Source organism: Aedes albopictus, chromosome 1 (assembly GCF_035046485.1).
Source record: "Aedes albopictus strain Foshan chromosome 1, AalbF5, whole genome shotgun sequence".
NCBI lineage: Eukaryota > Metazoa > Arthropoda > Insecta > Diptera > Culicidae > Aedes > Aedes albopictus.
In genome coordinates, this window is record NC_085136.1 from 293,434,641 (window position 1) to 293,457,895 (window position 23,255).

The following is a 23,255-nucleotide window of genomic DNA, read 5'->3' on the forward strand; positions in this document are numbered from 1 at the left end:
TGCATAATTTGTATAATATTTTTTTTAGAATTCTACCGATGATTACTTTTGGGATTTTTTCAGAGATCGCTTAAGGAACTCTAACTAAGTTTTATTCGAAATTCCAAAGAAATTCCTTCAAAGAGTTCTTTAGAAAATCCTCCCAAATTCCCTTAGAAATTTTTCTAAAGTTTTCTTTAGTAGTTCATTCAATTAATTCACTTGGGATTTATCCATAGATTCGTTTAGAATTTAATACAATTTTCTTCTAAATTTCTTAAATTGATTTCATAATTTCATTCTTAAACAGATTTTCCCAGGTATTTTACGAATATTTTTACATTATTTATAGGTATAAATTTTTACGAAGATTCTTATACAAATTATTCCAAGATATTCTATAAGAATTCCTCCGGAAGATCTTTTAAGTGTTTTCGATAGAAAAGCTTTAGTAATTCCTCCAATTAGCCTCTCAAGGATTCAAGAATTCCTTTGATGAATACTATAGAAATTCTTTTAAAAAAATGTAAGGAATCTTTCAAGAATTTCACAAAAAAATCCTCCAAGAAATGCTACTGCAATTCCTTTAAACATTTTAGGAATTGCTTTGTGATTTTTCCTGGAAATTGTTTGTGAACTTCTCTGGTTCTTCTTCTTCTTCTTTCTGGCTCGATGCTCTAATTGGAGCTTGGCCTGCTTCTCTCCTTTCTTGAGCACTTTCACAGTTATTAACTGAAGGGCTTTCTTTGCCTGCCATTACATGAATTCGTATATTGCCAGGCAAGTACAATGATACACTATGCCCTTCACTTCTCTGGTAATCACCTTATTTTTTTTTTTTTTAGAAATTCCTAAGGTTGTAAATTCTTGGTTTTGTTTTTAAATTCGCGGGAGTGTATCTCATAGAACTACAATAGTGACAACCCAAGCAGCACACATGTCACGAAGAAGTGTCGACAGCACAGGTTTTTGGTTAGACACGAGTCATTTTCAAGTTATTCTAACCCAAAGGAAAAATAACTTGAAAATGACTCATGTCCGACCAAAAATCTGCGCTGTCGACACTCCTTTGTGACATGTGTGCTGCTTGGGAATAGACTAAACTCCGTAAGGAATTATCAAAAGAATTTTCTGAGGACTTTTGAGGACTTTTAATCAATTTACAAACGAATTAACGATAGAATTTTCAAAGTACCTCCCGGATGAACTTCTAAAGTATTATTAAAATAATTACAAAAGTAATTGTCAGGTATATTAGCAAAGGGACTGCCGGTGAAACTTCCAAAGAAATTGTTCAAAGAAATCCCGTAGGAGTTGTCTTATAAATTTTCGAAGCAATTGCCCAAAGAATTTCGAAAACTTAAACCGTAGATATTTTCAAAAATAAAAACCAAAACCAAATTTCGAACTAAATTGCCGAAAAATTTCCATAAGAGTTACCGAACCGAATCCTGAAGAAATTGCCGAAATAGTTTAAAAATATCAAAGAAAACCCCTTAATTTTATAGGAATAACAATTACAAAAAGGATTTGTCGAAAACTTCGCCAAATGTTATATGAAAGATTTTTATAGGGTTATTCACAGGAAATTCACCGAATGAATTTCAAAAGTCGGTAAATGCCATATGAATTATTCTATCAAATCCCGTAATCCCGCAGTCCCGGAAAAGTATTGAAGTTACTCCCAAAGTAATTACCATAGGATTTTTCAAATGAATGGTCGAAAAATAAACCAGCGAGCAGTGGCAGACAGAATTTTCAAAGAAATTTCCGTAGAAGAAAAATCTGATGAAGTTCGCAAAGCCATTGCTGAAGCATTGTCAGGAATTGATTAAAGAACTTTTTGAAAGAATTGCCATACAATTTCTCAAAAGAGTTGCGGCAGAAATTTTCAATGAAACCAAAAAGAAAATCGTGTTAAGTACTGTTCCTTTCAGTTTCACTAAGAAATTGCATCCTTTGACAGATACGTATTTCGACCTCAACTGTAAGGTCGTCTTCAGTGTAGTGCACTTGACTCGACAAGGTGACATACAGGGGATGGCCAAAATGTTTGGGATAGGCAACTTTTTTTCTCCCACAAAAAATTCAACATGCTGTAACTTTTCATATAGTGCATCAAAAAATCTCAAATTTTGACTGTTTGTCAACCTATTATGTGTGCATCATTGGTACAAATTTGGGCTCGATTGATTAATTTTTCGCGAAGTTAGAACCGTTCGCGTAAAACACTATTTTTTAGACAACTATTTTTTGAACTGTCATATCTTGGAAACCAGTGAACCGAATTAAATGAATTTTCTAACGTTTATCAACAATATATTGATACTTAATACGACGTTATAAAATGTAATATTTTCTCACGGCGAATTAAGTTATATCGAGTTGAAATTTTTACCCATATAGAGGAAAATAAGTAAAATTTACAATACCACCCAAAAATTATTAAATGTGTTCTCTTTCAATCTAAATAGGCTCTAATATATCTGATTAGAGATTTTTTGAGAACAGAAGTGGAAAACCTTTGGATATCAACACTAAAATTTATTGACACTGATGTAAAAAAAATACATTTTTTCGAGAAAAGTCCAAAAAATGTCAACCCATGATAACTTTTTCCAACGTTTGAAAAGTACCTATGTTTTAATAGTTTGCGAAGCATTTACATATTGTTAGTGTACGTTCAAAATTTCATTCAATTTGGTTTACTGGTTTCCGAGATATGACAGCTCAAAAATGAGTTGTCTAAAAAAAGGTGTTTTACCAGAACGGTTCTAACTTTGCGAAATATCAATCAATCGAGCCCAAGTTTGTACCAATGATGCATATATATTAGGTTGACAAACAGTCAAAATTTGAGATTTTTTGATGCGCTCTATGAAAAGTTATAACATGTTGAACTTTTTTGTGGGAGAAAAAAAAGTTGCCTATCCCAAACATTTTGGCCATCCCCTGTATCTTGACAAGTACGCAACACTGAAGACGACCTTACAGTTGAGGTCAAAATACGTATCTGTCAAAGGATGCAATTTCTTAGTGGAACTGAAAGGAACAGTACTTAACCCGATTTTCTTTTTACTTACAGGTATTACACTATCAAGCCCAGGTTCATCATCATCTTCTGACGGAGTTCCTCAGGCTGTTCGGGCTCGTTCGGAAGTTAGCCATCAATGTTAACTTCTATTCCCGATCAGCCTAGATAGCTGTGTAGTGTCGGTAGCGGTTGTCTCAATTGGCTAAGAATAACACTACGGACCGCCTGATCCAGAGGTAAGAGTCCACTAAACAGGTGACCCCAAATTCATGGTGTTATGCGGCTTTATGCTTACCGTGCCAAGGAATGAATGGTTAGGGGGGTCTAATAAAAACCTAACCACAAACGGAGCCTGTGGAGAATTGGGGCGTCCTCCACAGTATTACGCCCTTAGTGCGCTAACCGGAGCAATAGTGCAGTGGACCTTGTGTTTCTCCGAGATAATCAGTTGCCCTTCTTAAGTCTCAAATTTGAGGCTAAATAAGGGCGGGATTATTCAAATGTTGTAAATAAGCTTACATTACTACCTATATGGTTTCGCTTAATGCGTTTTCGCCATTGGCGTTTTATCAATTGACACCGATTTGGTTTGTCGTTGATGTTTCCTTTTGGTGCTGTGATTGTGAAGAGTGTAATCCAGTCTAGTTTGGGTAGTGGCTACGGCTAGGAAACCTCAGATCAATTTTCACCGTTAAAAGCGTGCGTGGCCCAAGTGGCTCTACTTCAAAAAGTTCATTTTCGTAGGGTAACTTCTGTATAGATTACCTTGTGAACCCAGTTTTGCTTCTTTCATTATAAATGAAGTGTCGTGCCTCGAGCATGCTATATCTTAGAATAACGTTAACAGTATGTTTCAACCTTTCCTTATGGATGCCTTCAAGCAAGCTCTTGTATTCAGCATTTTTTCGTTGATATTTGGCAGTATTGTTACGATGATTACATCATCTGAAGTAGCTCAAACATTAATTGGAGATGCTTCAGTTTGATGGTTTACTTAGGTAGTACAGTTCATGGATAACTTAACATAGAATTGCACCTAACCAATCTCTGCATGAGCAGAATTTGTCATGAGTTGACTGATTGGCATGTGTCAGATGAGGAGTCTCCATTTGACCTTCTTTGCACTTTTGAGTGTTCCTTCGCAAAATTTGCGTATTCAGGCGTCCCTGCTCAACGAACTAGGAAACCTGTACTAATTGGTTGCGACCACATTTTGGGGATAACTCGCTTCCATTGCTACTCCAAGAGAGTTTCATTGTGGTTTTGTACCTATAACGCCCTTTATTGTGGTGTACCATAACTATTGCTTTGAAAGAAGCTTGTCCTCTGTGGTCTGTGCGGACTGCAAGAGGTATTCCTGAATGGAACTCTGATCTGTTCGAGTTCAAAATATCTTCGGATAAACCATTCTTTTGTATGGTTACGAATCTCTAGCTGACGAATTTCGCGCCAACTCGACCAGTGGTTGGCAACACCCTCTCAGAATCGAATGAGACTTGGTGGGCATAAATACTAGGTTTTTATAAGCAACTTTGCATACTTAAATTTTCGAAAATTTTCAAGAGTAACATTTGAAGAGGGCCTAACTTTTTTTCGAAGAATTTTTTAAAATCGATGTAACTCAAAAATGACAAGACCTATAGAAAAGTGCTGTATGGGGGACATTTAGAGAATTGTCCAAGCTTTCATGAAAAAATATTTTAAAAATTCAAAATACATTTTTACACGCTAAAAAATATATTTTTAAAATTAAAAGTCAATTTACAGAAAATGCCCACTTTTTTATGTTTTGAAATTTTTTTCCAAGAAAGTCAATATTGTTGCCTAACTTTCCTCCATACATCACAAGACGGGCACTTTTAAGGAAAAAAAGTTTTTCTAACAAAAACTTTTTCATGTTATTTTTTTTAGCGTGTTGCGCATTAACTCGTACAGGATGTATCAAGAATCCTTATACCCATTTAATAACACTCAATGGGCATTACAACTTTGTTTGATTGGGTGCCTTCTTTTTCTTGGCGTTACATCCCAACTGGAATAGAACTTGTTTCTCAGCTTGTTTTGATATCTGAATGCTTAAAACAGCATTCTGTTTGCTGAAATTGTATTATTGTGTGCCTAGAACCAGTGAACTAACATCATTATTAGAAGCGAATGATAAAGAATCGGTTTTATTTCCACAATGGCTAACCACTGATCGATGTAATTTGGAAACTATTACTAAGACTATAGACGAGTTTGTTCCGTATTTTGTAGAAAAAGTTGATAAGCTTATAACTCATGATTTCATTTATAAAGAACAATCCTCATTTTTGCGGGATAAAAAAGAATCTCTTAAACAGGGTGAAGTATTAACAATTTGTGACTTTTCAGAAAATTATTCATTTATCATTCAAAATTCAGCTCAAGGTTACCATTGGAATAATTCTCAAGCTACCATTCACCCGTTTGAAGTGTACTACAGAAAAGAAAATAAGTTGGAAAACTTGAGCTTTATAATAATATCTGAAGTACTTACACACGATACAACAGCAGTTCAGTTATTTATATCAAAACTGCTGGATTTCATTAAACAATCGATTGATTTCTCAAAAATTACTTTCATGTCAGATGGAGCAGCAGCTCATTATAAGAACAAAAAAAATTTTGCCAGTTTGTGCAGTTTTCGGTCCAATTATGGATTGGAAGCAGAATGGCACTTCTTCGCAACTTCACATGGCAAAGGTCCATGTGACGCTGTTGGAGGTACTCTCAAGCGAATGGCAAAACGAGCAAGTCTTGCTCGAGATTATGGAAACACAATCACAACTCCTCGAGAACTGTATGACTGGGCAATTAAACAGTCAGATATACATATAACAAAATTGAATTTCTGCTTTATTTCAAATGAACAATATGCAAAAATGACGGATGAACTTGAAGAACTATACACATACAGTCACGTAAAAACAATACCTGGTACACAAAAATTTCATTCATTTGTGCCAATTTCAGAAAATCAAATTGAAGCGAAGAAGTTTTCGAATTCAAAAAATAATCCAAAAAAGTTTACTTTGTTTCAAATAGACTAAAGATCTAATATTCAAAAAACGTTACAATAGAATGTATAAAAGAAGGATGTATATATTGTAGAAAAGAAAATAATTGAATACACATATACATATGTACATATTTCATCAATACACAAGCGTTTTCATTGATATAAAACCCTAAAAGCAAATTTGTCTTGAGCCCTTTCCAATATCAAGCACGTATTCAATGTCAAGCACGTTAAGATATTAAAAAAGTAGTTGAGCCCATTAAGTTTTAATGGATTGTCATTAGGATTCTGGATACATTACTGTACGAGTTAATGCACAACACGCAAAAAAAAATAAAATGAAAAAGTTTTTTTAGAAAAAAATTTTTTCTTAAAAATGCCCATCTTGTGATGTATGGAGGAAAGTTAGGCAACTATATTGTCTATCTTGGAAAAAAAATTCAAAACATAAAAAAGTGGGCTTTTTCTGTAAATTGACTTTTAATTTTGAAAAGATATTTTTTAGCGTGTAAAACATTTTTTTTATATTTTTTAAATATGTTTTCTTGAAAGCTTGGACAATTCCCTAAAAGTCCCCCATACATCACTTTTTTGTACAACTTATCATATTCGAGTTATATTTTTTGTAAAAAAACGGCTAATGCGCAACACGCTAAAAAAACTAACATGAAAAAGTTTTTGTTAAAAAAAACTTTTTTTCCTTAAAAGTGCCCATCTTGTGATGTATGGAGGAAAGTTAGGCAACAATATTGACTTTCTTGGAAAAAAATTTCAAAACATAAAAAAGTGGGCATTTTCTGTAAATTGACTTTTAATTTTAAAAATATATTTTTTAACGTGTAAAAATGTATTTAAAATTTTTAAAATATTTTTTCATGAAAGCTTGTACAATTCTCTAAATGTCCCCCATACATCACTTTTTTGTACATCTTATCATATTCGAGTTATTTTTTTGTGAAAAAAAAACGGTTAGAAAACTTTGACTCTTTTTAAATGTTAGTCCAGGTTAATTTTGAAAAAACAAAATATGCAAAGTTGCTTGAAAAGGTAAAGTCTTGAAACCTACAAAATTTCATAACATTCTGAGGGGGTGCTGCCAACCCCGAAGACGAGTTGGTGCGAAATTCGTCAGCTTCCGCTTGAGAATTATAGCTATATAATCGACTTAGTGGGCCCTAAAAAGCTCTGCTTAATTCAAATCTCCAGGAGCAAATGGGGTTTTGTCCTATTTTCTGCAGAGGGATTTGAGTATTTCAAACATGTTTTGAACTCTTGTAGTTTTCTATGGGGTATTTTCATGGCGTGAAATTACTCTGTAGTTTTATCCCGAAAGGGTGCTTGCGTTGAATAAAGATGGAATGAGTTTCAGATTGAAACGCATTGTCGCTTTTCACATCAGTGATGTTCGTCTGGCTGACGTACCTACTCATGTGAACTCACATGCGTCCCAATTTGGGATGTCCACAGTGACTCTTTTACAAAAAGTTGTATATGTTTTCAAGAAAGTACTCGCTCAAACGCAGGTTTTGCGGTAATTTCTTGAATTGAGTTGTCCAAAAAATGTCTCACGAAACCTAATGCAAGCCTATCCATATACGTGAGAACAAAAGATGTTTACAAAGTTCTTACAGATAGATTAACACGGGAAATCTGAACACAAACCGCTACCACACAGGAATTTGGACTGGTCAATATTGAGGATGCTTTGGATGACGTGCCTTTCAATGTCGTATTGAAAGTCGCATGACGTCACAAGCTACCTCCATTGAGCTATAGGCTCTCTTTACGCTTATGCGTTTTACAGCGTCCTTTTCAGGGCACTGAATAAACCCATTGTGGTATGGGCTATGAGCTCCCATTGCGCTTATGCGTTCATTCCCTCTTCTAGGGTACCCCTTCCTATTTCATCACCTTTCCCTTTCCTAATCCTATTCCATCCCTTGTCCCATTCTCCCTCAGGTAAATGATGAAATAGGCTTATATGTATGGCGATGGCACAAATGTCCCAAATGGAGGATAACGTGCCTCTGGAGCCGGCCTTCTGATACCTGATACCTGATACTGTTCCTTTCAGTTTCACTAAGAAATTGCATCCTTTGACAGATACGTATTTCGACCTCAACTGTAAGGTCGTCTTCAGTGTAGTGCACTTGACTCGACAAGGTGACGTATCTTGACAAGTACGCAACACTGAAGACGACCTTACAGTTGAGGTCAAAATACGTATCTGTCAAAGGATGCAATTTCTTAGTGGAACTGAAAGGAACAGTACTTAACCCGATTTTCTTTTTACTTACAGGTATTACACTATCAAGCCCAGGTTCATCATCATCTTCTGACGGAGTTCCTTGGAAAAAAACTATCAAAGGAATTGCGAACTCAATTTTAAATTAGCTGTGACAATTTCCACAAGAATTGTCAAAGAAAATTTTCAAATATAATGAAATTTAAAAAAAATGCTTAAGAAATTTCCGAAGGAAATTTTCAAAGTAACTACCGAAAGGATTTCCAAATAAATTTTTAAAGATATTCCTTACAGAATTGTTGAATTTCCAAAGTAATCACTGTAAAATATCCAAAAGAAATTTCCGAAGAAATACTTCTGACATTCAAATAAAAAAATGTTATAATTGTTTCAAGAGTTCTAACAGAAATTCCTACTGGAATTCCTTGAATGAATCCTTTAAGTATTCTTTCAAGGTTTTCGTCTGGAATGTTTCTATTGATACCTTTTAAGATCTCTTTAGCGATAACACCTATTTCGTCCCGATTTCCTTGGCGAAACTTCTAAGAAATTTTTCTAACGATTTCATCAAGCATTTGTGTCAAATGAGGAACTTCTTTTTGGATATATTTTACGATTCATCTAGGAATTTCTTCAAGAACTTCTTTTCAAATTCCTTCAAGATTTTCTTCGAAAGTTGCTACATCGATTGCTTCGGAAACTCCTCCAAGCGTTTCTGTAGGAATTTCTTTAGTAACATGTATTCGCAAAAATTCCATAAAGAGTCTCTTAGGCGTAAGCGCTTTCCCAGAGGAATTCTTTAGAAATTATTTCAAGACTATTTTTCAAAGAAATTTCTTAAAGGGTTCTTTTTGCATTGTTTTCTTGATGTCCTTTCAATGAATTCTTACAAATTAGTTTAAGCATTTCTTTAGTTCTTCAGAAATCCTTCCAATAATTTATGTAGGAAATGATTCACAGATTCCTTGCGCAACTTTTTTCATATCCTCGTATACAATTCGTTAAAGAATCCTTCAAGTAATTCCAGTAAGGATTTATTCTTTTTCTCCTTTAGGGATTTCTCAGATTTTCAAATTTTAATTCAGATAACACAAGTTTACAAAATAAAACGAAAGTCGTGAACTTCTGTCAACGACCAAAATTTTTGAAGCACTATTTAGTGCTGATTTCGAAACCGACCTTCAAAAAATTTTAAGTAGAACAGTTTTTGAGTTTTAGCTCAATATCGAGTTTTGCAACTTTTCAAAATATGTAATTTACTAAAATTCAAATATATTGCGTTTTGTTCAACCAATTTTAAATCTTTTTCCATTAATTAAAAGCTGAATACAATACCATTCGATCATCTGAATACAGGTTTTGCGTCAGATTGATGAAATTCAAGATATTGGCGGGTTTTAGGGACGATCTTCTTAAATTTTAGCAAAATTCCCAAAAAATTTTGATGAAATGTATTTTTTTCAATAAGAAAAAAACAGCTTAAAAATTCTTTCTTGACGTTTATTTGACATATCATATGTAGGCAAGTTACAGTAAAAATTTCAGCTCAATTGGAGCATTGATTACGGAGAATGAGATGTTTGAAGTGAGCGACTTTGCTTAAAAATAGAACAAAAATCGATTTCAAATCATCAACCTTGTATGGAAAGTCGAAAAAATTTCCGCTCTACTGTAATTTTTTTCCTTCGCGTTTTCGAACTCAGGGCATGATTCTACACCAAAAACGATCATCAGCTTACCGAGTTCAAAAATGCTGTAAACTAGTGTAATCTTACAAGGATGAACACATTCATCTCCAAAAGATTCTTGCAAAAAATTGCTCGGGGGTCTTACAGAAATTTATGCACGGAAGTCTATAAGAAATCTTTTGAAGATTGTTTTATTGAATCAAATATTTCGAGTTGAATATTTTGGGGTTTCAGCCATTGATTTCTTTGAGAGAAAATCTAGGCATTTCATAATTTATTCTACCAAAAATCCCTTTGGTTTAAAGATTTCTTCAGGAATCTTTTAAGCAATTTCTCATAATACTTCTAGCACTTCTTGTACTACTGCATAGCACTGAAAAATCTTCAAAAATCTTATCGAAGATACCTCCACAAGCAACCCAATGATTATTCCTGAATACATCTTATAAATAAGATTCTTCAAGGTCTCCTTTAGAAATTCTTTCAAAATTCCGATAGAAAACCACCCAAGGATCCATTCAGGTATGGCTCCAAGCATAATCTCAGAAATTCATCAAAAAAATTTCCATGGGGAGCTCCAGCAAGATTCCTTCTTGGAGAAATCTCTAAAAGAATCCATAGAGAAATTCCTTAAGATTCATCTAAAGGACTCGTTGGAGGACTTCTTGACATAATCCTTGAAGGACTTTATCAAGGAATCCGAAGAGGTATTCCTAAAGGAATGCTTGAAGAAATTCCTAAAAAACTCAAAAGAATTCCTGAAGGATTCCTTGAAAAATTTCTGAAAAAAAATCACGAAGAAATGCTTTGAAGTGATCCTTAAGGAATCATTGTAAATATTCTTAAATCAATGCTTGGAAGAATTTCTGAAGCAATCTCTAAATAAAGTTCTGAAGTAATTCTTAGAGATTTTTTGTAGACATCTTTGAAGTAACTGTTAGATAAATCGTTAAACATATCCCGTAGGCAAGGTGAATTTACCTTGCCCGGAGTAATTCACGCAGAAACCCTTCAAGGAATACTTGGAATACGCTGAGCAGGCAGCAAAAAATCGACAAACTATTAGTATTACGGTTTTGACGTAACATTACATGTAACTTGTAATTTTCATAAATGGGGCCCCTGAATTTCAGCTGCTAAATTCAATCTAAGTCAAAAGTCCTGTGTTTGGTCCTGTTTATAAGGGAGGTTTACACAATTCTCATGGATTTTACTTCCATATCGGTACTGAATTTCGTGAAAATCAATTTTGATTTCAAACATATTTTTTCCTGTAATTTCGAGGCCCCTGTAGGTACAAAGAGTAATTATCAAACTAGTTGAAAGTAAATTAACTAAACTTCTTGAATAAATGGTGTTATCCACAATTGTTAATAAGTGGATTTCAAATAAGCCATCTGTGTGTCCCATTCCAAAAACCCTTGATAATTACGAAGGGGCCCCTTCATAACTATCAGCAGACCTGCAAAGTATTGAACATATACGTATAGGAAACTTTCGCTATTTAAAGAACTTTATTCAAACTAGTGTAAGAAACCTTCCCTGATTTGGAGGCCCCCTGAATTCGGGGGCCCGGTGCGGACCGCACCCTCCGCCCCCCCCTTGCTACGCCACTGAGCCTGCCTGCCTGGGTAAATTTGCAAATCATATTGAAGATTTCTTTGAAGGAATACTTTGAGAAAGTATCTAAAGAAAATTTACGTTGGAGTTCTGAGTTAATCCATACATTTTCTTAATTAGAATCTGTGTAATTTTTTTTCCTAGTGGATTGTTTAAGAAATCCTTGGAGAGTTTCTAAAGCAATCCATGAATTAAATTAAAAAAAAACTTTGGAAGATTGAAAAATGTCTGAGAAGGAATTCTTGGGGAATATTCTAAAGGAATTCTTCGAAGAAAATTCCAAATATTAGAAGGCAGTTTTTGAAGATTTTCAGAAATTCTGCTAGAAGCATTCCTGACTGTTTGTATCTCTTAAGTATTTGTATTATATGTCTGAATATCCAAATGGCCTTCTGGAACAGTCTCTGATCTGAACTAATTTTGAGAAGAGTTCTTTGAAAATTCAGGAAAATTTCTTTAAAAAAAAACCTAAAAATCTAGAGGAATCTCAAGGATCTTCGGTCGGAAGCCGTTGCAAAACTGCTGAAGAATTATACAGCCGCATCTCTGAGGAAATTGGACGAATGTTTGAGAGCATCACAGGATAAATTGGTGAAAAAATTCATAGAAGACTTTTCTAAAAAGATGCCTGAAGATTTTTTTCCGAATGGATCTCATGATTTTTTTTTAGATAACTGTAAAAGAATACATGAGTGAAATTCGAAATTCTAGAGAAATCTTCGAAAAAAAATCTCAAGAGGAAGATATTTACGGAGGAATCTTTGTAGAAATCCTTAAAAAAATGACTCACCTGAATATTTAGGAAAAATCCGAGAGGGATTTCTGAAAAAATGGAGGAAATTAAAAAAAAACTATAATAAGTTCATAAGGAAGCTCAGGACGATTTTTTCCAGGAAGTTTTAGAAAAATTCATGAGGGAAGCTCTTGAAGAAGACCCACACAGAGATTTTTTGCATTTACTGGCGCAAAAAAAACTTACAATGGTAGCTTTTGCTCGTTAATAAGAGCGTGAAAATTGAAAAAGATCACGTAGGCCATATGATGTTTTTATATTTTTTTCAATACGATAAAGCAGATCTTTTACTACATATATGGAGGCATGCAGGTATAAAATAGATCAAAAAATCATATATGCGAAACCAATTTGCAGGAGGGTGAAATAAGTATATCAAAATGAGTATTTTTCTTACAATATGAGGAGCAAACACATTTTGAAAAATGGTAAACTTTTGAATGTACAAAATTCTATCTTCTACATGGCTTTTCGATTAGGATAAATTATGAGCGAGGTGATTTTATTTCATCCGACGTTTCGGTCCTTGGTGTGGGCCTTCTTCAGGGAGATTATAGGGGTACCTCCCTGAAGAAGGCCTAAACCAAGGGCCAAAACGTCAGATGAAATAAAAGGTTCCGGGTCATTTGGCCGAACGCCATTTGTCCGAAAGAGTCATTTGGCCGAATGCCATTTGGCCGAATGCCGTTTGGCCGAAAAATGAACGATGAACTTAAGTGACCATGTCACTGATCTTCGCATCAATATGACTCGAAAGAACAGCCTATGACTCAAAGAAGGAAAAAAATGATAAAATTTTGACATTTTCAACGCCAATTAATCCCAAAATGTCAAAACTAGAAAGAATAGCCCATGATTAAAAGAAGGAAATATTTGCGATGATCCTAATGGGAGATAGACTGACAAAAATTTCCTCTGAATTCTTTTGATCATAATTCGGCCAAACGACCCATTCGGCCAGATGGCATTCGGCCAAATGGCGTTCGGCCAAATGGCCGGACACCGAAATAAAATCACCAATTGTAGAGGGATAATTTTGACAATTAGTCGTCCGTTTCCACAATTAGAGAGGGATAGTTACAAAGAAATTATCCTTCTAAATTCGGCGCACAAGATAATGAGGCGTGTACTGTTGAAAACACTGGGGCCTCTTTAGGAATTTTTCATGGGTAAATACTGGGTCGATCAAAAATCACCACACTCACCATCCGAGCTGATCTGATTTATAAGCAGCGTCCGAAATAAAGGAAAACAAAAGTTAGTGAGGCAAACATTGTTAGAACCGGAGGAGCGGACCTGGTGTGATGGTTAGAGCACTTGACTATAACGCCGAGGTCCTGGGATCGAATCCCACTCCCGACAAACTCGCAAAATGTAAGTTCGTCCTTCGGAAGGGAAGTAAAGCGTGGGTCCCGAGTTCAACTAGCCCAGGGCTAAAAACATCAGAACGAAGTTTGTGATTGTAGGTTCCCGGCATGGACATCAACATTGATGAAATCTGCATTATTCCCTTGCTTAAAACCTACTCGAGCAAAGTCAATCGTTCCTCATTTCTTCGAATCGAAGTACATTTTTCCTGGCATCGTAATTGAATGTCTCATTTTACCTACATTTATATCTATTACGTTCCTAATGTTGGCTATCACTACCAGTGTTTGAAACTGCTCACTCGCTTAACTCACCCACTCTGGGTAACCAGTGCTGCCATCTAGTTCACCTATTATTATCCAATTTGAATGTGTCACAACTGATACGCACCTATCTTAACTGGCAGCACTGCTTCCGACTACCGCACTCACCCGTACGCTTCTACCACTAATACCACTATTAAAAAATAAATAACCTTACCCTAGTTTCGTGTATTGATCTACTTTTTGGTATTTTTCAGCCTTGGCCCTCACCGATCCGAAGACGTCTCCACCGCACCAACCCTGCGCAACAGCACCCCTCTTTAAACCGCACTGCACTCCTGTCGCGGCGAATGGCTTGGATGCGTTGCGGTGCCGATGATGGTGTCCCGAGACGTCCCGGACGATGCTGGCAGAAGACATTAGAGACTCTCGCCGATTTCACTGTTGAGCCGGTCGTTCTGCGTCGTCGACCGGAGGTAGTTCTCCGAGTAGACGCTCCGCGCCCGGCAGTCGTACCGCAGGCTGGACCTCCGCACGTTGATGTCCAGCGGGGACGTTTCCCGGCGCCACCACGCGCAGAACATGCAGTCCAGCGTGTTCCGGAACGCTTCCCGGAAGTCCCGGTTGAAGTAGGCGTAGATCAGCGGGTTCAACGTCGAGTTGAAGTAGCCGACCCAGAAGACTAGGACCACCACGATGTCCGGATTGGGACACTCGTCGCAGAGCGACGTGATGATGTACCTAAAATGAGAGCGGCGAGTGAGTTTAAGGGGGATTTCGTCTGATGGGTTGGGGCTCGTCGGTAACCATAGAAAAAACGGAAGCCAGCAGAGGATGAAGGTCCCCATGATGATTCCGAGCGTCCGTGCAGCCTTATGTTCTCGTTTCATTTTGATCAGATGTCGATCCTTGGTGGGCGTCTGTTCGGCGTCCACCTCGTGCATGGTGAGCGTCCGGGACGAGCCGGATCCGCTGAGGGCTTCGCCATTGGTTCGACCTCCGGCACTACCGGATCCCCCTCCACCACCGCCACCGCCGCCTCCTCCTCCACCGGCGTTGTGCTGGTGCATCAGCATGGCAGTCCCTTGGCGCATGGCCAACTGTTTCTCCTGCCGGTTGGCCTCGCGGAATATCTGGAAGTAGGTGAACACCATGATCGTGCAGGGGATGAAGAACGAAATCGAACTGGAGATGACGGCGTACGGTTTGTTCACGATGAACAAACAGTTGTCCGGGTTATTCAGCACGTCCTCCTTGTGCTTGTCGGTGGTGTACCAACCTGCAGGATGGAAACGATTAGATTAGATTTATTTACTGTCTTGTGCATTATTACATAGAAACATGCTTTATTCAGGACAACGTTGTCATTTTTTCACATTTGATTTTCCCACACAAAACAAAAGAATCCGCGCAGGTCACCCTGAAACACCATAACTCTGCATTAATTAAATTAAGCAGAGCAACGACAACAGCCAGCGGACTGATGGCCATAAAACGCCCTTTTACGTTCTCCACTGTCGTTGTTGTTGGTTTTTGGTGTCGCAACAGCAGCACCCAGTGCCAGTTGGTATATTGATGAACCGCCCCTTGTCGGAGACTTATTAATAAACATCGCGTGGTAGGGAGCGCGAAAATCACAATCCAAAGTGCTTCCAGTCATGCAAAGGCATGGCACCCGCCGAACCTACGGCACAACCCCCAATGCCGTAGCGCCCAGAGGGGGTTCTTTGCGTGTCCTAGATTTCTCAGCTGTCGAGCCGAAATTCAGTAGAAAGCCTTGGTTTTTAAGGAATGCTTTATCTTTTGGAAGGCTGAGAAAAGGATTAAAATATTTTGAAAGATAAACCTTCCATCCAAGACTCTGAGAAGAGATCCTAGTCTCATGTCGTCAATCTAGTCACGATTTGTCTCAAACATCCAGGGTCCCACTTCATCATAGGTGGATTAGTTAGTTTGGAAGGACGCGTGCATGTCGCGCGGTCATGGTCAAAAGGGACAACTTGTGGTCAGCTGCCGATTCGAGGGCCGTGTGGTGGACGTTCGTGCCAGGATGTCATTATGAAGTGGAAGCAGGCGTAAACTTGGTCGTCGTTGACGATGTCAACGACGACAAAGGTCAATTGGTACAACAGAGCGTTGAGTTATGTCACGTGGCATAAACACCGAACAGGTTTTGAACGGGGAATGTGATTTAAGGAAGCAGTAAACGCTCCAGGAATAAATAATAAATTACATCACTGAACATTTTCTAAATGCCGAAAAGGAAATTTATGAATCCTGGAGGAACATGCTTGAGAAGTAAAGTAGAACCGCCGGTCTTACGCGATTTCTGTTTGTCTGAGTCAGAACACATGATTGTTTTTCCCGAATAATCCCAGTCAGCATTTCCATCTCACTTCTACTTACCGGCGAAGATCGGCACGAATGACAACAGTGCTGGTGATATCCAGGTATTGAGTAACATTATGGCCACGACTCGTTTCGTCATGTTTATGGGATACTTAAGTGGTTTTACTATCGCATAATACCTGAAACGACAGAATAAATTATATTCCCATTGATAAATTATTGATAAAGTTGATTACATTGGATAAAGTGAATTAAAATTCAACAAAATAGTGGGAGGTATACTAGAGCTGTACAATTTCGCAGTGATCCTGAATTCTAATGACAAAGGCCACCCATCTAAACAAACTCTAGTTTCAGCCAGATCAACAACATCCAACAGCTGCGAAAGTATTTTCGTCATGAAACACACGATAAAACACGAAGCTTTGACTGCATGAATTTTTGTTCCATGCCTTACATACATATTCATATGGCGTACTTTATTTGAGTGAGTTGTGTCGTTTATAACTCAGCTAACAATTTCAGGCTAATTATTTTAAAGAAGCCTTCATTTGAACAAGAGCTGGGCACAAGAGGTACAATCCTTTAATCAACTCCTAAACATCTAATTTTGGTGACTTTATTCAACCTTTGGCTGATTGGAGGTTCTTTGAAAGGCTGATTTAAGGCTTGATATGTGCTTAATCAATAATCAATGAAATTTATTTATTAGGATTAAAAATAAAAAAAAAACATTTTCGTAAGCTTAATTTTATTATTCGCGTCTTTATTTCCCAGACTCTTCTGTATGTATTGGAATGTATAAGTTAATTCATGTGAAAAACTGGGAATGGAACTCGGATCTCCTCATTTATAGTCACTGACCTTAGCATTCACATCACACACAATTGTATAAAGACCCTCGAAAACGAGGGCATCACTTGTTGTGTCTGAATAATCAAATACACCAGTTGAACTGAGTCTGCGTTGAGGCTGGAGATGCGATGTGGACACTACGAAAACTTGCTCGGGTCAGCTGTCAAAAATTATTTGATTAAAGGCTAAACAACACATGAATAATTGTGTAGGCTGGTTTAGGGTTTAAAGCTGGTTACGCAGATGGAGAATATTCTTTTCAACTTAATATTCAGCCATTTTTGTATTGCTGATTAAAGGGGGTTTAACAAGCCATACTTCAGACTAATGTTCAGCTGTCATTGTTTTCAGCCATAGGCACCATTAACCAGTCAGTGTTCAACTAATACTCTCACTGTTCAGCATTCATCGTTACTTGGGAAGTACCTATAAAACAAATTGGCGCTTGTTCGGCAGCGAGTGTCATAGTTTCTCCGTCTGAGCGACGGGCGACGTACGTTCGGCTGCTAATTAGGTTTGTTAAGTATGAACACGGTGGGAGTTCCCATCGAATAAATGCGTTGTTAGCGTAGATGGATGAAAATGGAAAATGTAGACGTCGAGGATTTTTGGTGTAAAGGAGGAAACGGCGCAAAAGTCTGCTCAAAATCTATCTTTTCTTCTTCTTGGTATAACTTTCCCGATGCACTAGTGCCGAGGCAAACACGAAGATATTCTATCTCGAAGTTTCCATCACAACAGGTTTTTGGGCCATCTGGGAATGGAAACTGTCACCCTCATGGTCTTGCTGAATACTATCGCGTCCATCACTTTGGCCAAATGGGCCCTCAATACATTCCCCACCAAATTGCATTACACGGCCAAGTTACCTCACACGAATTTCCCCATTAAGATTCGAACTTTGAGAAGGCGAAATTGAGAAGATTTGATCCCTGAAAAGATATGATCGCCCCGTCTTCTCTTGGAATCTAAAACAGAGTTTTCCTTGCATATCCAGCTGCTAAAGGTGAAGTCCAAGGTTGCTCCACTATCTAGCCTTCATCCCGTCACCCGACTGGAATTATGTGCAGCGTGACTGTCGACGCAGCTGTTCCAGAAAGTATTGGCCGCCTTCAAGATACCAGCAGCACCAGTTTACTTCAGGACGGACTCGACTATGGTTCTTCACCATTGGCGAAGCTAGATGGAGAGCCTGGGGGTGTTGGGGGGCCAGGCCATCCCCTCAAACCACCAGCATTCTTGGATCGCTTCTTGGACAATTTCCTGGCTCCAGAATCCCTCTAAAATTATTTTAAAGAATTTCAATACAAATCGCTGGAAGAATTTCTCTAGAAATCAAAAATCTTGGGAAATCCCTGGAAAAAAAGAGGGACGGATTTCTGAAATTTCTGACCGCACCCCTGAATGAATTTTTGAAAAGTTCCCGAGAGGAATTTCTGGAGGAATCACCACAGGACTTCCCATAGCAATCCCTAAAAGAACTCCCAGGAGAAACACGTGGGGAATTCCTGAAGATATACGTAGGAATCCCTGGAGGAATTTCTAAAAGTATACATGAAGGAATCCCTGCATGAGTTCTTGAAGGAATCCTTAGAGAAATTATGGGAGCAATCTCTTAAGAAGTTTCTGATAAAATCGCTTGACGAATCCCTGAAAAAGTTCATGAACAAATTTCTGGACGAATTGCTGTAAGAGTTTCAGGACGAATTTCTAGAAGATTTTTCTGGAGAAATCCCAGGAGGAATTCCTGGAGTAATCCCTTGAAGCAACTCCTGGAGGAATCGCTGGAGGAAATACTGGAGGAAATTCTGGACAAATTCCTGGCGGAGTCACTAGAGAAATTCCTGGAGGTATTTTTGAATACATACCTGGAGGAAATGGTAATGGTTGCTTTCGACTGTGGGAATTCCTGTAGAAATCGCTAGAGGTATTCACAGAGGAATCCCTGGAGGAACTTATTAGGGATAATTTGAGGATTTCCTGAAGGCATGCTTGGACAAATTCCTGGACAAATGCCTGGAGCAATCCCTAGATGAATTTCTAGTGAAATCTCTGGAGAATTCTTGGATAAGTTCGTGAAGGAATTCCAGCAAGAATTCTTGAAGGTAACCCAGGAAGAATCCCTGGAGGAGTTCCAGAAGAACTCGCTGAAGAAATTCCTGGACAAACTCCTGTAGCAAACCCTGGATGAGTTCCTGGAGGGATCCTTGGAGATTTTTCTTGAGAAAATCTTAGAAGAATTCCTGGGGGAATTCTTGGGAAAATCCCTGAATAATTCTTAGAGGAATCCCTGAAGCATTTTTTTTTCAGGAATCTCAGGATAAATTCCTGGTGGAATCCCTGGAGGAATTCCTGAAGGATCTCTTGGAGAAATTCCGTGGAACTATTCCTTAATGAACAATTTCTTGGTGGAATCGCTGGAGAAATTCCGAGGAAAATCGCTTGAGGCATTCATGGAGTAATCCCTGGAGGAATTTTTGAAGAAATAATTTGAGAATTCCCTGGAGGCATCCTTGAATACATTCCTGAACGAATACTTCGGGCAATCCCTGAATAAATTTCTAAAAGAATTCCTTTTGGAATCTCTCCAGGAATTCTGTGAGAGACCTCTGGTAGAATTCCCGGAGCAGACCCAATCCCTTGGGAAATCTATGGAGGGATCCCAGGATGAATCCGTTAAGAATTCCTAAAGGAATTCTTGGAGGAAACCCTGGGCAAATCCCTGGATGAATTCTAGGAGATATTCCTGGAGGACTCCTTGAAGAAGTTCCTGGATAAATTCCTGTAGCAAATATTGAAAGGAATCCTGAAGGAATCCCTGGATAAGTTCCTGGAGTATTTCCTAGAGGAAATTTGTAAGGAATCCTTGGAGAAATTTCTAAAGAAACATCTTAAGGAATTCCTGGAGGAATCCTTAGAGAAATTTCTGGAGAAATTCTTCATAGAATTTCTTGGGGAATTCTTGGAAAAATCCCTAGAAGAATCCCTGAACAATTTCTGGAGGAATCTAAGGAAAATGCCTGGATCAAATTCCTGGAGAAATCCCTGAATGAATTCCTGGAGGAATCTCTAAAGGAATTCTGGGAGGAATCCCTGGAGAAATTCCGAGAGAAACTTCTGGAGGAATCCCGGGAGGAATTCTTGGAGGAATTTCTGGAGGAATCCTCTGAAGATTTTTGGGAAGAATTAGCTTAAGTTAAAATTCACAAATAAATAGAAATTAAAAAAAATCTGAAGATTTCCTGGAGAAATATCAAGAAGAATCCTAAGAGGAATCCGTGGAGAAATTTCTGAAGAAATTCCTAGAGGAATTCCCAGAGAATTTCCTGAAGGAATCTTTCAATTCCTGGAGGAAGCCCTGGAACAATTCCCAGAGGGATCTCTGGAAAAAATCCTGAAGGAATCCCTGAATAAATTTCTGAAAGAACTTATGGAGGAATTTAAGAAAAAATTCCTGGATAAACTCCTGGAGGAATTCATGGGGAAATTTCTGAAGGAATTCCTGGAGGAATACTTTTCATAATGCCTGGTGGAATGTTTAAAGGCAGTTCTGAAGGAGTCCCTGATTGAAATCCTGGAGGAATCCGTATGGAAATCCCTGGATGAACTGCTGGAAAAATTGCTGGAGGCATTCCTAAAGACATTCCTAGAGCAATTCCTAGAGGAATTCGTCAAGGAATGCCTAAGGGAACCCCTGGAGAAACCCTAGTGAAATTCCTGAAGGCATGCGTGTAGGAATTCTTGGAGACATCTCTAGAGAAATACCTTGAGGAACCTCTAGAGGATTTCCTGAAGGAATCCCTGCGAAAAAATCTGGGAGATATGCCTTGGGGGATCTCTAGAGAAGTCCTTGGGGGAATTTTTTGAGGTGTCCCTAGAAGAATTCTTAGAAGTATCTCTAGATGAGTTCCTGGAGGAAGGCCCGGTCGAATCCCTGTAGGAGTTGTTAGAGGAATCCATACAGGAGAACCCGGAGTAATCCTGGGCGAGTTTCTGGAGGAATTTCTGGGGGAATCTCTTGAGGAATCATGGAGGAATCCCAGGAAGAATATCTGAAGAAATTCAAGGATCAATTCCACGGGAGCTTCTGGGAGGAGGAAGTACTGAAGAAATGGCATAAATTTATGAGGAAATCCTGAAGGCATTCTAAACGAGGTAATAAGTACGCGTAAGAGGTATCTTGGTACTCATTATTATTATTATTATTTTATTTTAATCCATCTGACTTACGTCTTAATGAATGTGTACTAATCTAACTAGCGACTGCCGGACGTGCTGAAGCAATAATTCTGCTCCGAAACTCTGCTGAAGAAACTCCAAATTCGAATAAGTTAGCCACGTCGTTGAAGGCTCTCACCATGGCGGAAATCGGTTCATAAAAGCCAAATTGTGAACGGTGAAACGGCGTCGCAAGCATCCGGTCAAGTGTCCAACGTTGAATACGTGTAGGAGCGATTAACGGCAACTGTGCCAGAAGGTTTGGACAATCTATATCGCAGTTCAGGATTTTTGCAACAGTCACTGCTTGTTGGATAGTCCGACGACGCTCCAGAGTGTCGAAGCCTACCAAGCCGCAGCGCTCAACGTAGGGCGGGAGATTAGCGCGGTCCCGCCAAGGTAGTAATCGTAGGGCGTAACGTACAAAACGTTTCTGAATCCGTTCGAACCTATCGATCCAATTTGCTTGGTATGGACTCCAGACAACTGAAGACGTTTCTATGATTGAACGAACCAGCGAGCAGTACAGCGATTTGAGGCAGTGGATATCGGTGAAATCTTTGGTCGTCCTCATAATGAAGCCTAACTGCCGATTGGCGCGATCGATGATCTCTGCGCGGTGGTCGTTGAATGTTAGTTTGGTGTCAAGCAGTATACCCAAGTCTTTCACTTGATTGACGCGCTGAATACTAGTGTCGCCGATTTTATAATCCATGTGGACAGGAGCCGCGGAGCGATGGAATGTTATTACTTGACATTTGCTAATGCTAAGTGTCATGCGGTTTTCCTCACACCATTTAGCAAATATGTCTAGCAAACTCTGCAATCTGACGCAATCCGCCGGGCTTTCGACGACAACGTAGATCTTAAGGTCATCGGCGTAAATAAGCCTACAGCCAACACCCAGCAAAGCAGCAACGTCGTTGAAATAGAGTGCGAAGAGAAGAGGCCCGAGGTTACTTCCTTGTGGTACGCCCGAGGAGTTCGTGAACCAAAAGGAGGTATATGATCCAATCTTGACGCAAAGTCTCCTACCACATAAGTAAGATTTTAGCCAACTTACAGTAGCGGTCGAGGCACCCAATTTTGCCAACTTGCACAAGAGAATGCCATGATCGATTTTGTCGAAGGCTGCCTTCAAATCAGTATAAATTGCATCTACCTGTTTTCCGTCTTCCAAATGGTTGATGCAGTTAGAATTAAAAGAGAGCAGGTTGGTCGTTACTGACCTGCCAGGATAAAATCCATGCTGGTAGTGGAAATATACATTTTTGTTTGGGCAAAAAGGCAATCATTGATAATAGTCTCAAATAATTTTGAGCCAGCGCATAATGACGTAATTCCACGGTAGTTTCGTACATCCCTCTTATCGCCATTTTTGTACACTGGAAACATGAAGGATTTTTTCCACTGCTCAGGAAATTTCTTCTGCTGCAGCGACAGATTGAAAATTCTGCACAGGGGAACAGCGAGGACATCAATACAACTCTTCAAAACAATAGCGGGGATTCTATCGGGTCCAGGAGCGGTGGATGTTTTCAGCCTCTTCACGGCTTTGCGCAGCATTTCATCCGTCACGAACGGCACATCGATGTCGCAAAAACTTTCAGGAACAGCCGAAGCAGCTACTGTAGCATCGTCGGGTGTTGCGCATTCCTCGTTGAAAACGCTGGTAAAATGCTTAGCAAAAAGGTTGCACTTCTCTGAAGCACTTGAAGCTACATCATCGTTGGAAAATATCGTTGCAGGTACACCATCGTTTGGAGGACGATCTGCGGACCCTACGCAGAATGCGGAACTGGA

The 23,255-nt window shown here is 38.6% G+C and overlaps 1 protein-coding gene across 4 annotated transcripts in view; it reads right to left on the reverse strand.

Moving 5' to 3' along the window:
- Positions 1–3,633: 3,633 nt before the first annotated feature.
- The window catches only part of LOC115255941 (octopamine receptor beta-2R), a 430,285-nt gene continuing 410,663 nt past the window's right edge, over positions 3,634–23,255 (reverse strand). For 3 of the 4 annotated variants that reach the window (XM_062847013.1, XM_062847012.1, XM_062847014.1), the window contains exons 5-7: positions 16,437–16,558; positions 14,838–15,309; positions 12,441–14,771 (exon numbers count right to left, since the gene is read on the reverse strand). In XM_062847013.1, the coding sequence (XP_062702997.1) occupies positions 14,450–14,771; positions 14,838–15,309; positions 16,437–16,558 (916 nt within the window). In that variant the 3' untranslated portion in view covers positions 12,441–14,449. The other variant, XR_009996558.1, reaches the window with a different exon arrangement.